Here is a 17,272-nt window from a genome sequence, read left to right on the forward strand (position 1 = left end):
CCTGAAGCAGCCGACTGCCTCCAAGGTGCCACAAAAAGAACAGTCTATTATTCTTGATTAACAAAAAATAGTGTAAACATCTCTCGAAGTTAATTCATTTACTACATCATTTTTCTTGTCAGAATAATATTTCATGAAATGAATATAGCAGTGTTCATTTAACCGGTATCTTACTGCTGGGTTTATAGATCCATTCTAATCGTTGGTATTGCACACGGTGTAGAGGTGAACCATCTTGTAACTGAATCTTTGTGTGCAATCTTATTTTCTCAGTATACATTTCTAGAAGTGGAATAGCTAGATCAAGGCGTTCTTATGTTTTTTGAAGATTTTGTTATTTATTAAAATTGTTCTACAGAAAATTTCTCCCAGTTTACATTCTGATTAGCAGTACAGAGAAAGCATCTATTTCCCCTATCTCTTAAGTAGGTATTATAAAATGCTTTAGAAATGGAAATAGCTGTCTTTTTTCTTCTGAATACAAAAATAACTCATGCTTATGCTATCATTTAAAGCTCTTTGCAAATTGAAAGGTTAAAAACAATATTTCGTTCTTTTAATTTGTATTTCTTTGATTGTTAATGAAGTTAAACACTTTGTCAAGAAAAATAACTTTAGTCCCGTTTAAATAACATTAATATAATGGCTATGTAATAAATGTGCCATGATAGTATTCATAAAACATCATTTGAATATTTGGTATTCACATAGTACTTTGCTGGGTATTACCTAAATATGTATAGAAGAGTCAATCGCTAACCACTAAGAAATCACAGTCCAAGAAAATCAACAGTCAACAAATGTTTATTGAGTGTCTACTATTTGCCTGGAACTATGTTTTTTTATAACAACTTTACTGAGATATAATTAACATACAATGAACTGTACATAGTTAAGTGTACAATTTGATAATCTCTAACGTATGCATGTACCTGTGAAACCATCACCACAATCACATTGTTTCCTATCTCTTAGGTTCATTCTTCTTTGTTTTCTGATGTCTTTTGTCTTGAATACCACTGTTTCATATATTTTGTCTGGTTTTCTAGTTATTCAAGGGAGGAGGGTATATCTAGTCCCTACTGCTGCATCTTGGTTGATGATGAAAGCATGCCTGGACTATTCTAAGTGCTGGATCTAGTAGAGGGAACAAAATGGACAAAATCCTTGGCTTCAAACAGCCTACATTCTAGAGGGGGGTGGCAGACAATAAACATATGAAAAAACTTAATTTGCATAAATAAATGATTTCAGAAAATGTGTGTCAATAAAATAAGATGGTAATGTGATAGAGATGCAGTAAAGGCGTCTCTGGGGAGGTGACATTTGAGGAGATGACTTATGAGAAAGAGGCTGTCACTTGAAGAGCTAACATAAGAGTGCTCCAGGATAAGGATATATGACAAGTCCAAGGGCCCCCAAACAGAAATAAGTTTGACTTACTTGATAGGACAGATACAAGGCCAGTGCAGTTGGAATGTATCTGAGATGGGAGATGAAGTTGGTGTGGTAGGTAGGCTGAGCTTAGAGTAAACGGGTCTTGTAGGTCAGTGCTCCAGTTACCAACTGCGGCATAGCACAGAACAACAACAATCGTGAACCATGCTCATGAAGCTGGGGGTGCCTGGGGTGAGCTAGGCGGCCCTTGCTAAGGGTCTTGTGTGGTTGCAGTCAGGTGGTGGCTCGGGCTGGGGTCATCTCAAAGCTTCTTCATCCCCCTGTCGAGAGCCTGGGCTGTTTAGACAAATAACTGGAGGATGGAACATTCCTGGCTCCTGGGCACCCTCTCTCTCTCTCTCTCTCTCTCTCTCTCTCTCTCTCTCTCTCTGGTATCTCCACATGGACTTAGGGTAGCCCAATTTTGTACATGGGGGCTAAAGGTTTTGAGAGCAAGTATATCAACAGAAACTGGAAGAAGCTTCAGGGTATTTCCAAACCTAGCTTTGAAGTCACACAATGTCACTCCCACCACATTTGGTTCATCGAGGTAGTCACAAAGATTCACCCAGGTCCAAGGGGAAGGAACATAAATTCTTCTTATTGGAAGAGCATCACATAATGTGTGGATATGTTCTTAAATCACCACACTCATGACAAAGAGTTTGGATTATATTTTTACAGTGGGAAGCCATTGGTGGGTTTTTAACGAGGGAATGATACGCAATGATTTACAATTTTAAAAGACCAATCTGTCAGGATTATTTAGATGCAAAATCAGCATTCAAGCATCGATTGCATTATTATATACCAGCAAAAACAATTAGAAAATAAAATATGAAAACATAATACCATTTACAAGAGTGTTTTAAAAATACCAACTACCTAGGAATAAGTCCAACAAAAAAATGCGTAAGACCTTTATGCAGAAAACTACAAACATTTTTTGAGAGAAACTAAAGACTAAATAAATGGATATACTATTTTCCAGGATTGTAAGACCAATTACTATAAAAATGTCAGTTTTTCTCAAATTGGTCCATAGTTTCAATGCAATAGCAATCAAAATACCCACAGCTTTTTCTGTAGAATTTGACAAGCTAATTCTAAAATGTATATGGAAATGTGAAGGATTAAGAATAGCAAGCCACTCTTGAAGAAGGAGGAGGAAGAAAGAAAGAGGAGGAGGGACTTTCTGTACTTGATATAGACTTATCATAAAGCCAGTGTGACCCACTATTAAGGCAGTGTGATATTGCCACAAGGAACACAAATAGAAAAATGGATACATGGACCAATGTAACAGAAGAGCCCAGAAATAGACCCATGCACATATGGACACTTGATTTATGTCAAAGAGACATAAATGCCTTTTTTTGGCATTGCAAAAAAAGGAAGGAAAGGATGGTCTTTTCAGTAAATGGAGTTGGAGTAATTGTGTATCCACATGGAAAGGAGGAAGGAAAGAAGGGAGGGGGAGGCATATACTCCACAGAAGTACTTGCACATATGCACTGGGAGACATGTACAAGAATGTTTGTAGCAGCGTTATTCATAACATCCTAATTTAGAGACAACCCAAAGATTCAACAGTAGGATGGATAAATAAAATGTGATATGTTCATAAAACAGATTATTTTACAGCAACAAAAATGAATAAACTGCAGCCTCATAGAGAATAGATGAATCTTAGTTAAAAACATAATATTGAATGAAAGAAGCCAGACACAGAATACATGTGATTTCATTTCCAAAAAATTCAAAACCAGGGAAAACTTTTAGCGATGTATAATCAAGTGATAAAACTATAAAGAAAGGCAAGTCAGGATAGTGACTTTACGAGGGAGATAGGGGTTAACATTGGGAAGGGATTGTAAGGTAGGTCTTCTAACGTGCTGGCTATATTCTATTTCCTGTCTTGGGTGGTGGTTATATAGTATTTGTTTCATAATTCATATAGTAGTTGTACACGTACGTTTTATGTACTCCCCTATATGCACGTTATATTGCACAAGAAAAAAGTTTTAAAATACCAAGTTCACTCTGGCTACTGTGTAAGCAGGCAAGTATGCAAGTGGGAAGTCCAGTTGTCCAGTAAAGACATGATGGAGGCTTGGACCAGGGTTGAGAAGTAGTCAGATGTAGGAAATAGTTTAGAGGTACAGGTAACGGGACTTGATATGGAATTTGAAGGGCAAAAAGATAAAGCAACAAACGCACTGACAGTCATAAAACACAGCAAGAGAGTATGCAACAGAATTAACTAAGCTTCTGAAACAGAGAACATTAATGTGAAGTGCTAAGTCGTGTGAATGGGTATTAGATGGAGGACTTCTGTCCAACAGATTAGGGAAGGCTTCATAGAAAAGCTGGGAAAACAAACACTTGACTCAGATTGTGGAGGAAACAGATAAGGGGTGATACGGTTAAAGGGAGTAGCGTATATTTACAGGTGGAAGATTTGTATTGTTGTGCACTCTTTGGCCCATTATTATATTTTTGAGACGTTTCATATATTATCTCTCAAATAAGATTTTATCTACTTATGACTACCATTTAGATCCACAATAAAAGGTGTAGCATATTACTTCAATCAGGACTCATTCCATAAGTCCTGATTAAACCATGAAGTCTTGAACAACTATATCGCACAACTTCTGGAACCCAGAAGCGGCCACAGGAAGCCAACACGATGATCACATGGTCCTGGTGGACTATATAGCAGTGCCTCTGTACTATGGAACACATATTAATAGCTTTTACATTATTGGCTTCGTTTGAACTTCAGGATGTTAACGGAAATTTTATTATTTTATTTTTTAAATATTTTTTAATAGATTTATTTTTGGCTGCATTGGGTTTTCGTTGCTGCGCACGGGCTTTCTCTAGTTGCGGCGAGCGGGGGCTACTCTTCGTTGTGGTGCGCGGGCTTCTCATTGCAGTGGCTTCTCTTGTCGCGGAGCACGGGCTCTAGGCGCGTGGGCTTCAGTAGTTGTGGCACGCAGGCTCAGTAGTTGTGGCTCGCGGGCTTAGTTGCTCGGCGGCATGTGGGATCTTCCCGGACCAGGATTCGAACCCTTGTCCCCTGCACTGGCAGGCGGATTCTCAACCAGTGCGCCACCAGGGAAGCCCAGAAATTTTATTTTTGATACAAGATTTTCTCATTGGATAGACTGATGGGTGTGGGAATAAAGGGGGGGTATATAGAAATAATGTCTAGAAACAGAAGTTTGTGGGAAGGGAGACTTCTCAGTCAACCCACTTCATCTAGGAAGGCTTCCTGAATGAGTCAGAGTTGATTTGAGAATCATCCAGAATTAACAGTAGAAGGAGGGAGGATTTTTTTTTCAGGCTTGTGGTAAAATGAGAGCGGGAGAAGCAATGATTTTAAAACTCCTTGCAGTTTCTGATTTCATTATGATTCTAGGCATGTCACTCCCGTTCATACACCTTATGACATTAAAAAACTTACTGTTGGGCTGAATGATAGTGAATTTTGCTTTGATAGGTGTTTGAGCTTCCACTAGAGCCCTTAAGAGAATTGGAAATGAGAACACTCAACCAGAAGTGGAGAGAGAGCGACAAAGGGAAGATTCTATTAATGAGAGTACAGGCAAAGTGAGATGACACTCACTTTGTGAGTGTGTGACACTCACAAAGTGAGATGAGCTAATGCTCATACATGTTTATGTGAACCAGGCACCATTCTAAGGGTTTTATCTGTATTAACACATTTATTCTCATGACAATACTGTGAGGTTATCCTCATTTTACAGATGAAGAAACCAAGGCCCTGAGAGGTTAGGCACATAAGTTGGCTGAGGTTGCAGAATTGGAATTTGAAGCCAAGTATTCTGACTCTAGAATTCATACACTTAACTGAGGTGCTAGACTATATCTTTTATTTAGCTATTTAGTTTTGGAAGGATGTGAAATATTTATTTTTTAAAATTTTTATTGGAGTATAGTTGCTTTACACTGTTGTGTTAGTTTTAGGTGTACAGCAAAGTGAGTCAGTTATACATATACTATATATTTTTCTTAGAAAAAGAGGAAGAGATAGCATAAATGTTGGAATTTCTTTGTTTCTTCATATTGCTAACATAAACTACAGTGACATTTTAATATGACATACGGAGACAATTATCTCCTCTACTTCAACCCTATTGCTTATTCCTTTGGCTTTCCAATGACAACCATGTCATTCTCTGGAGTGATGCTGAGTTTAAAATGTAGCTGACCTTAGCTCTATTTAAAAAAAAAAAAACCTAAAATATATTTGCTATTTAAAAAAAATTGCATAGCTTATTCATATTTGAACAAAAAAATCAGCTGGGGCCTTCAAGTTAAAGCTCCAAGATAAACAATTAGATTTTTGGCTTTGAAGAATATTGAATACCTTACAGTGATGTATTGGACTTGGGGTGTTAATGTTCATTAAACTGCAGCATGTTATGGAGGGTCCAGGCACGCTTACCACTAATTACCGGAGGTCACAATAGCTGTCATAATTGACAGTTTTCTTTTTAGCCTCCTTACACTTGAGAGCATGAAACACTGTGGCAAAAACATGCAACTTCCAAATTAGGGCGGATGGATAATGGTATTGTAAAGTAACTTTTCTGCTGAGCTCGGGAGTTCCTACCTATTTAAGTTATAGACAAACCGTGCAAGCGCAATAAAGACATCTAACTATTCTACAAATCGTCACACCCACCCAGATTAACTAGAAAATAGATCAGAACTGGAATCAGAGTTGCTCTTCAAATAATGCGCTTGGATTTCTTGAAAAGCTACGCCGCAGGAACTCTAACCCGGGTCCCCAAATGCTTTTTAAAGTCTTCCCCAGAAACCCTCCCCCTGCAGCCTCGGCGCCTTGCTAGCTGTGCCCTGCGCAGGGCTCCCCAGCCTCCGCCCTGGACGTCAGCCTCTGCACCCCGAGGCCAGTTCCGAGTGGGGAGCGGTAGAGCGGAGGGAGAGAGGCGAGCGAGCGAGCGAAATGGTCAAGTCCTCCTTAACTCTGGGCCCCCTCGCGGGCCTCACCCCTCCTCCCAGGGGCTGAGATTGGAGAGGAAGTGGGAAGGCTTCAATCGGTTCCTCACACCAGCGCCCTCATGCCCCCACCCTACTCTTCGGCTCGGGGCTTCGGCGCGCCTCACCGCCGCCCCTCGCCCCGGGAGAGGAGCGGGCGGCGCGGCCGGGCTCGTGGTGAGAGGCCTGGGGCGGCAAGCGGCCTCCGCGGGGCCGCCAGGGCCCGCAGCCGTCCGCCCGCTGGAGAGCCAGGCCCGCGGGCAGCCCCGGAGTCCGCGGAGGCCGGATGCGCGGGCGCGTCACTTCCGGGCGGTGCAGCGGCGGCTGCTTGGAAGATGGCTGCGCCCTGTGGCTCGGAGCTGCCCGCCAACTCGCCGCTAAAAATCCCGAAGATGGAGGTGCTCTCCCCGGCTTCTCCTGGTGGCCTAAGCGACGGAAATCCATCGCTCTCCGACCCTTCCACGCCTCGGGGTGCCTCCCCGCTCGGGCCGGGCAGTGCGGCGGGCTCGGGGGCAGCGGCGTCCGGGGGTCTCGGGCTGGGGCTGGGGGGCCGCAGCGCCGCCTCGTCCTCGGTCTCCTTCTCCCCTGGTGGCGGCGGTGGCGGGGCTGCGGCAGCCGCCGCCGCCGCCTGCCGGGGCATGTCGTGGACGCCGGCCGAGACGAACGCGCTCATCGCAGTGTGGGGCAACGAGCGGCTGGTGGAGGCGCGGTACCAGCAGCTGGAGGGAGCCGGCACGGTGTTCGGCAGCAAGGCCCCCGGGCCAGCCATGTACGAGCGCGTGTCCCGGGCCCTGGCCGAGCTGGGCTACGAGCGGACCCCGTCCCAGTGCCGGGAGCGCATCAAGGTAACCGGCCGCCCGGCCTGGGGCAGCGAACCAGAGGCAGAGAGAAGGCGGGGAAGCGGGCCTCGGGGGCGGGGGCCGGTCTGAGCGCAGGGCTCCCCTCCGGGGCCCGGTGGGCGATTCGCATCTCCTCCGCCTTTTTCTTCTCTCCCTGGGAAGGGGGCTTTTTTCCAGATGGCCGCCAGCCCGTAGGTTTCCTGAGTTTGAAGTTGGGCGTGCCTGCCGCCGCCCCTCTTTCTTGCCAATTGAGGATGTTCTTGCGCTCTGAAGTTGGTAGTTTCTCATTGTGCGGCGGGCGGCGGTCCCCGTGCTGCCCGCGCCTCTCGCCCCCACCGCCGGGGCCCCTCGCTTTGTTCTAGGCCGGGGGCTCCTAGGCAGAGGCTTACCGGCCGGGGCGGGATGGAGCAAGGGTAGAAGAGCGGGGCCGCTGAGCCCCCAGTTTAGGAATTTTCAAGTGAGTGGCAGGGGCAGAGCCGTACGAAAGGCGCCTTCGGACGATGGCCTTTGTGTCAGTCGTCTTGTTTCCGACTTCAGCTTGCTTCTAACTCGAAGGGCGACCAAGTCTTGAGATGCTTTGGAGAATTGAAAAGGCTCGGTTGTAGCCAGATAGTGTATTGCTTTCGTGGAGTTAGGAGCAGACAGTTAGCCTGGCTGGTAGTTGGTCTGGAATTTGGAGCGTGATGCCTGCAGAGTTAGGTTGGTTTGAGGCCCTGCTATGTTTCTGACTAAACTCCTTGAAAGCCCGTTTTCCCCTGCTTTAGCTGTTGTGCCGGCTGCGGTGACAAGTAAAGTTCTCACTGTGCATCTGGCCATCCTTGTGTACCTGAATGTTTAAATACAGAGGCTTAACTTAGGCTAGAAATTTCACCTCCAGCCGGGTTATCGTTTTGCTCTTGCTACTGACTTTTAATCTAGGAGTTCAGATTTGTAGTCTTGGCAGATACGGAGTTGTTTTTTAGGTAAGCTGGTTCCCTTTTCACAGTGTCTGCTAAAAGATTCTGGTAGGATTCTTGCTCCCAGTTTTCACGGAACTCCTTCTTGTTCAGAGTTATAGTATCTGTGTGCTTCTGGCAGGGATGACACTTTTTGGGGAACTCCTTGGGGGGTAGAAACCCAGTAAGAACTATCATACTCACACTAGAGAAGGACATTGCTCCAAAGTTCCAGAGATCTTGGCTCAAGTAGTGTTCATCTGAGGACATTGTTGCTTAGAAAATTTGGTCCAGAGACCAAGATATTTCAAACCTATTAACTGTTGTTCAGGGAATTTGACACCCATTTCTCAATTACAAAATTAAATTGGTTTACCTGATAACATGTACCTCTGGGTTCCGTCCCCCCCTCCCCGCCTTTTTTGAACAAGGATGTTATTAAAGTGATTAATAGGTAGGATTAAAGTAGTAGCTAATAGTAGCCACTGTTCTCTGAATCTCACTTGTTGTTCTGTTCAAGGTTAAATTTGGGGGAGAGTTTTTGCATTGTACTGTTTAGCATCTATCCATGAACTTTTCTTGAGTTTAGAAGTGCACTTTAGGTATTTGTAATTTTTCTAGCTTTATTGATTTTTGTCCATAGAAATTTCCCAATCAAAAGGAAACAGTGTCTTATCCAAAACTCACTACTTATAAATGTCACTGATTATAAAATTGTTTCTCAAATAACGAGGAGATCTTTAGTTGGGTTGCATCTTTGTCCGGTTATGAGAAACATAACCTAAAGCAAGGAAAGGAGATAAAGTGTCTCTGAAGAATTTTTAAAAGAGGATTGTCTTATCTGTCTCCAAACAGATAAGATCAAATTGACCTCAAGCTCTTAGACTATTTTGAGACTATGTAGATGATGGTGATGGGTTCTCTGATCCACAGCAGCAGTTGGCAAGGAGGGTAGATAACTGTTTTTTGTTTTCTTTTTTAAGTGCTCTACTCCTTAAGTCTGATTTCAGCCAAGGAACCAGACTTCTTCATTAACAATGTAGGTCTTTCCTGCCGGAATTATAAGCTCCGTAAGGACAAGTTCTGGTCTCTCTTATTCACAACAGTATTTCCAGTGCCTAGCACATAGTAGGCACTGGATACATATTTGTTAAGTTCACCAAATAAACTAAGTCTAGAAAGAGAATTTTGGAAAGTATAGAAATCTAGAGCAGTGTTACTCAAACTTTAACCCCAAAACATAGACTTTGAAACCCAATTTGAAAAAACTGCATTAAAAACTAAGCTCTGTCCCTCTAGGAGGCTTAATATGAATGTAATCTTAAGCATAGAGGGACACGTAGTCACTGAAATCATAGCCTTACACAATTATGAGGTGGATGTCCAAGTACTCCAGATTACATTTATGAAAATAAAAACACAACCTTAGAAAATTCTCAGAGAATCCCAAACCCCTGAAACAAATCTTTCGATCCTAGTTTCAGAAATGCCAATTTAGAACAAGTAATTCAGAAATCTCCTTCACTTTATCGTGTTAATGAGAACTGCAAAAAGAAATTAAGTAATCCTTTTTGCTTTAGAATTTGAAAAATAGAAACAAAGTAGTGCAGTAAGATATGGACCTGGAAACACATCTTGTTTAGGCTAATGTAGCTCACTTAAGTGTGAACTCATGTCAGAGGCTCCCAGGGAAGGAACACCATGTGCGTCAATTACATTTCTGGTCAAATGTATTTAAATATCTATCAAAATTCAATTATGAAGACCCAGTAAGTAATTTCTTCTAAATTTGAAAGGAAGCATGATACATAGTAACTTCAGTTTTTCCCTGAAACTTTCCCTTAATCATAGTTTCAATATATTGATGTAGCAGCCTTCACCTCATCATGTGAAGGCAACAGCAAGCTGAGTCCTGTCGCAGCCTCTTCGCGGACCACCTTCCTGAGTAACCTTAAAGCACGTCACTTCCATTCTCTGGACTGTGCCTCAGTCCTCTTATCTATACAGAGAAAGTATTAAAGTTTTAAATATTGAAATTGAATTAATGACTCTTGGATTTTGCTACCAAAGTACTGTTTTTAAATACTCTCCAAGCGAATATGTATATTTCTAAGCACACAGAATTTTAACTTAAAGTCAGATATAAACTTTTTTTTATTGCTGCAAAGACTTTCATTTTGAAGTCTGACATGTCCTGTTATTGGTATTTGTTCGGCCATTTGGATAAAATGGATGTGTTTGAGACTGCCTTGCTACACATGTTATTGTTTGGTTCTAAAGTTTTGTTGCCTTTTGTTCGTTTGCCAGAAGAAATTTAGTCTGCTAGCAATTTCAGCCTAATTTTGGAGTCAGATTAACAAATAGGTGGTTTTCTGTTCTTTTCTGTAGACCTTGTCTTCATATCTCCATTCGCCAAATACTTGAGTGTTTACTGTCTGCTAGATGTTAGGACGAAGAACTGTAATATACAGTCCGAGAGCTTACAGTGCAGTTGAAGTCTGTAAACACACAACCAAAGTTAAAAAGCTGTACAAGACAACACAGGGGATAGTATGCAGTGCAGTACTTGATTGAGTGTCGAGTGACAGAAGCAGACAATAAGTGTGATAACTGCAAGGGAGGGAGAGATCTCAGCACAGTCCATACTGTAGTAGTTGAAAGACCTATCTAGACTTGGAATTCATGGAAGCATTCACTTCTGAGCCAGATGCTGTATTCACACTTCAGTCAGCTAATCTGATGCACTGCAAAGCCCATTCTCAAGCCCCATATTTTTGGGTGTTCTCCAAAAATTTGCCTCTTGAGGTTTGGCTTTATGTCTTTGAAACAGATGTGTACTTTTAGCTCTCCCTCAAGTTGAAATGCAAGGTGATTGTATGACCTGAAAAACTTGTTTTTGCTGGATCGATGCTGGTTGCCCATCAGGTAAATTTAAAAGTGGTAGGGAGTCTTCTGCCTAGCAAACAAGATGATTAATCTTTTAGGGACTTTGCTTAGATCTGTTCATCATAATTCATCATAATCTTTGGAACAAATATTGTACTTTAGCAGACAAATCACAGTATAGTATATGTGGTCTTCATTTTAGCTGTCAAGACTTGTCGTTATTTGTCTGTGAGAACCAATAGGGCAAAGATAACTTGGAGCCCAAAGATACCATTGTCCCTGTTTAAGCATTTTAAGACTGTGTATCTCTGAGGACTCTTCTCTGGTGTTTGCAGACAAGACTTTCCTTCTGCATTATCGTTGAAAGATTTTCCAGAAATACGGTATACCACTCAGAGAGTTGGTAAGATTTAGTGAGATTTGTCTCCTTCCATTTCTGTTGTTCTAAAGTCATTGCCACCCGAAAGCTTGTGCGTTCCAGTGTTTTTGTCTGCTTGTGAATCTGACAAAGGCTTGATATGTATCCTAAAAGAATAGACCGTCCTAGACTCCTAGCCATACATTTATATTTAGGCTTTCAGTTTTGGAGGTAAGGGATCTAGTAAGCACATGTTAAAACTGTGCATGAACAGGCAGGCATCTGAGTTTATTTCCTGGAGTTTTGGGAAGTCTACTGAAGAGTGGAGTGAAATATTCTGGATCCTTCATTAAGAGGATATATAAAAGGAAAAAAATTAGAAAATCCATAGTACAAAACAGTGTAGTTCAATAAAACTTTCTGTAATGGTGGAAATGTTCTGTATTTGCTGCAGTTCGGTGTGATAGTCACCAGCCACATGTGGCTGTTGAGCTTTTGGAATGTGGCTAGTGTGCTTGAGGAACTGAATTTTTAATTATATTTCATTTTAATTAATTAATTTTTAAATTATAAATAACTACATGTGGCTGCTAGTGGCTACCATATTGAACAATGTAGGTAAAAAGTTATTATTCAGAATATTAAAGAAGTCTTTATTTTATGAAAGGATTCTCTTGGCTATACACTCAAACCTCCAAAAGGAGCTCAAAGTTTCTTCTTCTTGCCCTCCCTGTCTCTTTACCCCTGAGGAGGAGGAACCTCGTAGAATTCAAGAGATATGGTCCACCATCACAGGAAGAGGAACTTTTCCTGTAAGGAATAAAGTAGTATAACCTGAGTTGGCTGGAGCAAACCATGTCATATTCTTGGTTCTCTAGGACAGTGCTGTCCAATAGAACCTTCTGTGGTGATTTGAGTGTTCCGTATCTACACTATCCAGCAGCCACTGTGCAGTAGCCACTGGCCACAGGTGGTGATTGAACACTTGAAATGTGACTGTGAGACCAAATTTTTAATCTCAATTAATTTAAATTTAAATAGCCATATGTGGCTAGCTAGTGGCAATTACATTGGCCAGAACAGCTTTGGAATAATGGTGATCAAACTTTTTTGCTTATGTACTCCCCAAAGAGTTTTGAAATCCGTGCACTCTTGAACATTTTAAAGCTGACATTAAATTTTTTTCATCATATGTTTGAAAGTTTATGGGAAATTAACAGGATATAGGACATATTAAATCTAGTATGAGTAAGATGAGAATTGGCTGTAAAATTTATTGAATAATGTACCCTGAATCTGAAAGATTCACTCCAATTCTTATCTATAGGTTTTATCAAATATACCTTGAAAATGTTGATGATCAGACAGTATTCCACTTACATTTAAAAATAAACAGTATCACTAGCCTATATTCCTTTGGCTATTCTAAATTCAGCAGCCAAGCTTCATGCCTAAAAAATACATGCAAGACTGAGAATGACAGGAATCCCTAAGGTTTAAGGTGCCTTGATCAGTCATTAAAAAAGGCATATAGGTACCACAATTAAAGACCACTGCTTTAGAACTTTGAGCGTCTTTTTGATATCCTTCTTGGTAGATGTAGAGGGCCTGGGCCCTCGAATTCCACTGTCCATAGGAAACAGGAGAGAGGTGTGGAGCTTAACGGTTGGCTGAAGTCCAAGCACCTGGGGGAGGATTTGGAAATCTTACCCATTCCCTGTCATCAGACTCATCTGACAGATTCATCACAGGGTTTCTTTAAATACTAAGGTCTGAAATAAGGACTTCATTTCTTTTTATTATTCACCAGCAGATACTCGAGTGCCTCCTGTGGGAGGCCCTGGAAATACAGCAGTGTACCATTTACTGCCAAGGCGTCCGCCTTCCAGGGCAGGAGTCAGGCTGCTAAAGCGCCAGTACTGTGACCACGGCCCGGGTGTTGTATGGACATTAGGCTCATGGTGCTGCAGGCACACACAGGGAGGGCATGTCAATTTAGGCTTTCAGGAAGTGGATCGCGAGGGTGAGGGGGGACTACACTGGGCAGAAGAGAATAGAGATGGATCACTAGTTGGGGTAAAAGCCCAGAGGCAGCATGGCCTAGAGTGGTGCAAACTGCAGATACAGTGAAATCTATTTTGTCCAAGAATCCAAAGTTGGAAGCAACCAAATAATGCAGTTCCAAACATTTTAAGTGATCAGCTATTTAAAAAGTCATGCCTTTCCGTTGAAGAGCAGTTTGCCGTAGCGCATGAAGGTATGCTGTAGACACCATGAGTGACTGTTTGGTGGTGTCATCAAGGACCTTGTCAAAGGGTGGAGCCGATAGTTTTGGGATAACCGCAGACATACCAATTCTAGAAATTTATATGTTTTGATAAATAACTTTTATAGTTTGAATTGCAGTTATGCAAATACCCATTATCTAGCTCATTCCTTAATTTATATACTAGAAAGAAAAAACAAAGCAATGCATCATTTTGAACATACAACAAGAAGAAATATATTTTACCTTGTGGCCTAGTACTCACGTAACATACATATATGTGCATAAATATATACATGTATATGTATAACTGAAACAAATTTCACAAAATAATGCTTATATAGCATTTACTATGTGTCATCCACTGTTCTTAGTGCTTTACAAATATTAACTTATTTAACCCACATAATGACACTATACTTAACTGTGCAGTACTCTCTGGTATGTTCCACCCTATTTGAATGCAGATCTTCTAGCCCCAGCGCCTCTTGAGTAACATAAGTCTGCAGTGCAGCATGTGCCGGCACCTGGCAGGGCCTCTTTCTCCAGCTCCCCACCACCACCCCCGGCAGTGCTTTTCAGCATTGCCTCCCCTGGCACCCCGGCCCTCTGGTACGTCATCTTTCCTCTACCCCAGCCGCACTCTCAGTGTCTCCAGAAGTTCCCTCACCTAAAACAGGTGCAAAGAAGACCTGGGAGGATGGGGGCGACCGCACCCACTGGTATTGGGCAGCGGGCTTACTCCTTGGGGACTGGCAGCTCAAGGTCACGTTGGTCCCCACGTGGGGCATGCCCCGGAGGCGGCAGGATGGAGGAGCTGGAGGAACTGGGGGAGGGGAGACAGGTTAAAAACTCACATCTGGGGGCCAGCGGCTCCCCTCCCCCGCTCCCACACACGGACCCCCCGTCACTCTGTTTGCCCCTCCCCCAACCTTCACACTCAGTCGCTTGGGGGAGAGACCTGCCCGACCTCCCATGGGTGCCTCTCACTTACCCAGCACAGTGAGTTCTAAAGTCTTGCTGCTGTGACCTCAAACAGTGCCTTGACTATCTTGCAAGTTCACAGAACAGAGGTAGGGTCCAGAGTCTTTCTCCTGGAGGCCCTGCAGCTGCAGTGACACATTCCGGGAGGGCATGGGGTAGACCAGGGATGCTCCAGGTTTGCTTGATGTGACCCCACTGATGTGCGCCAACACCTGGTGGGCGGGTGTCACACCTCCCCATTATTACTTGTCTGCTCTGTGCCCAGGGCTCAGCTAGTCCCCCTCCCCCAAACTGGGGGTCTTCAAATGCCCCTCAGCTGCACCACCGCTCTAACCTCTACCGGTTCTCCATTCACCCCTGTCTCTCTAGCTACCATCTCACTGCCCTGGGTGCTCTGCACCAGAACAGGTCCTGTTCCCCTGGGCGCTGTCTCTTCATCTCCCACTTGGGGTGTTTAGAAAGGTGCCAACAACTCATTAAAATTGCCCAACGTACTGATGGGCCAGAACCTGCAGTTAGATAAGAGAGGAATGGAAGAGAATGAGGTGAGATCAAGTTGAGAGATCATTGTGCTACTGTAGACTTAAGGTATCAAAACTCCAGAAACATCATTAAGGTCATGTCCCAGATATTCTGGTGAAATATTTTCTACTGTGTAGTTCTAGACAGCTGGAGCCTAGGGTTTGAGGGAAAGGGTGAAAGGAGGTGGGAAGCAGTAAGAAGTGAGACAGGAGACATAAACACGAGGTCAGATGATGGGCTAAGGAGTTTGGACTTTATCCTAAATTATCAAAGAATTTTCAGCTGGGGAGTGGCATGGTTCATCTTAGGTTCCAGAACTGGCTGTAAGGCGAGTTTCCAAAATGAATTGGAAAGGGTGAGACTGGAAGCACAGAGACCATTTAGAGGCTCCTTGCAGTGAGCTAGACAGGAGGTGAAATAAAGCAGTGGCAGTGAAAATGAAGAGAAGAGAACAGATTTCGGATATACCAAAACTAGTGGAGCTGTTTCAGAGAATCTGAAAATTCTAATTTATTGGATTTATTAGATCTTAACCTGGCATACAACTCACTATGTACTTCTCTACCAACTCACCCAGAGGATTCTTAGTTGTAGTCCTCAGAGATCATCACAGTACCTCATAGCCGAAGTTTTAAGAATTGGTTCTTTTTTTTTTAGCCTTGCCACATGGTACGTGGGATCTTAGTTCCCCGACCAGGGATCAAACCTGTGCCCCCTGCAGTGGAAGCGCAGAGTCCTAACCACTGGACCTCAAGGGAATTCCCTAGAGTTGATTCTAGAACCCAATGAGATCCAACTAAAGCACTGTTTTAGGGCAGTCCTGTCTGTGTTACATCCAGGCTACATACAGACTCTTTTGATTCAGATCTAAAATTTCAAATGTTAATTGTCATGCAGGCACTCTGAAGTCTGCTCATATCACTAGGATGAGGTGGAATAGCAGTCTCCTGTCCCCTGCCCTTTGGATGGTTGTATCTGTGTAATGTTTACAAAATGTTAAAAAAAAATGGGAGAAAAAACTTCTTGAGTTTCAAAAACAAAGACCAGTACCATAAAAAGCTCTAGATTTTAGACAGTTGTTAGGATTGCCCATTGATTATTAGGTAGTCTTTAATCTTATTTCTGTTGTGGGAATTATGCAATGTGTTCTTCTGCCTGCTGTTTACCATTGCAAAAACTCCCTTCAGTGTTCAAAATGAATGCTTAATGACTCTGTACCTCGTGTGCTGCATATGTTACAAATTATCTGGGGTTTGTAATCTAAGTGGCGTCTCCCCCCTATTGTTCTGAATAATTGAAAAATGTCTTCGTATTGGAATAAGGCATGTATTTAAATCTGTATAATTCTTACCTATTCGTAGTTGAGAGAGTCCTTGAGAGCCAATGGAAATACTTTTTTTTCTTGGCACCAATCAAGTGAGTGTTACCTTGTCACTTAGTGGGTGGGATGTGGTGTTATTTCTTAGTAAAATACAGACCTGTGTTTATTCTCAGACATCTTAGGAATAACAGCCATCATCTTATTTTTATATATGTGTTCTTGGCTGTATTCATAAATTACATTTTTTGAGCTACCAAATAATACTTCATTCAATATAAAGTGATACAGTAGAATGGAAGTTATTTACCTAGATATGTTTTCTAGTTGCATTTTCTCAGCCTGTGTAAGATGACTTTGTTGTAATAGCCTGAATTTTTGAAACTCACAATGTTGTTTCTCTACTATCTACCTTCAGATTACTTCATTTATCCAAAAAGTCAATTATGTTTGTACTTGATATTAATAAAACCAGAATAAAGTTCATACCTACCAAAACCTGCTTTTATCATTATTATTTAAAATTTACAAATACTTTTCTCTGAATGGATAGAGCTGGTTTATGATTTAGAAAGAAGAGTGTGATAGGTCAAAAAGTACCTTGACCTTATATTTGACCTCTCAACTGCCACATACAGTCTTAAGGAGTTTTCATTTATTCATTCATTTAGCGAAAATCTATTGAGCCACTTCTGG

General features: G+C 42.4%; 1 protein-coding gene across 3 annotated transcripts in view; it reads left to right on the forward strand.

The window, feature by feature from the left end:
• Positions 1-6,389: 6,389 nt before the first annotated feature.
• Positions 6,390-17,272, forward strand: part of MSANTD2 (Myb/SANT DNA binding domain containing 2) — a 28,697-nt gene continuing 17,814 nt past the window's right edge. For all 3 annotated transcript variants that reach the window (XM_060017741.1, XM_060017742.1, XM_060017745.1), the window contains exon 1: positions 6,390-7,313. In XM_060017741.1, the coding sequence (XP_059873724.1) occupies positions 6,552-7,313 (762 nt within the window). In that variant the 5' untranslated portion in view covers positions 6,390-6,551. The remainder of the gene's footprint in view (positions 7,314-17,272) is intronic.

The sequence above is a fragment of the Delphinus delphis genome, chromosome 8, assembly GCF_949987515.2.
Source record: "Delphinus delphis chromosome 8, mDelDel1.2, whole genome shotgun sequence".
Taxonomy (NCBI): domain Eukaryota; kingdom Metazoa; phylum Chordata; class Mammalia; order Artiodactyla; family Delphinidae; genus Delphinus; species Delphinus delphis.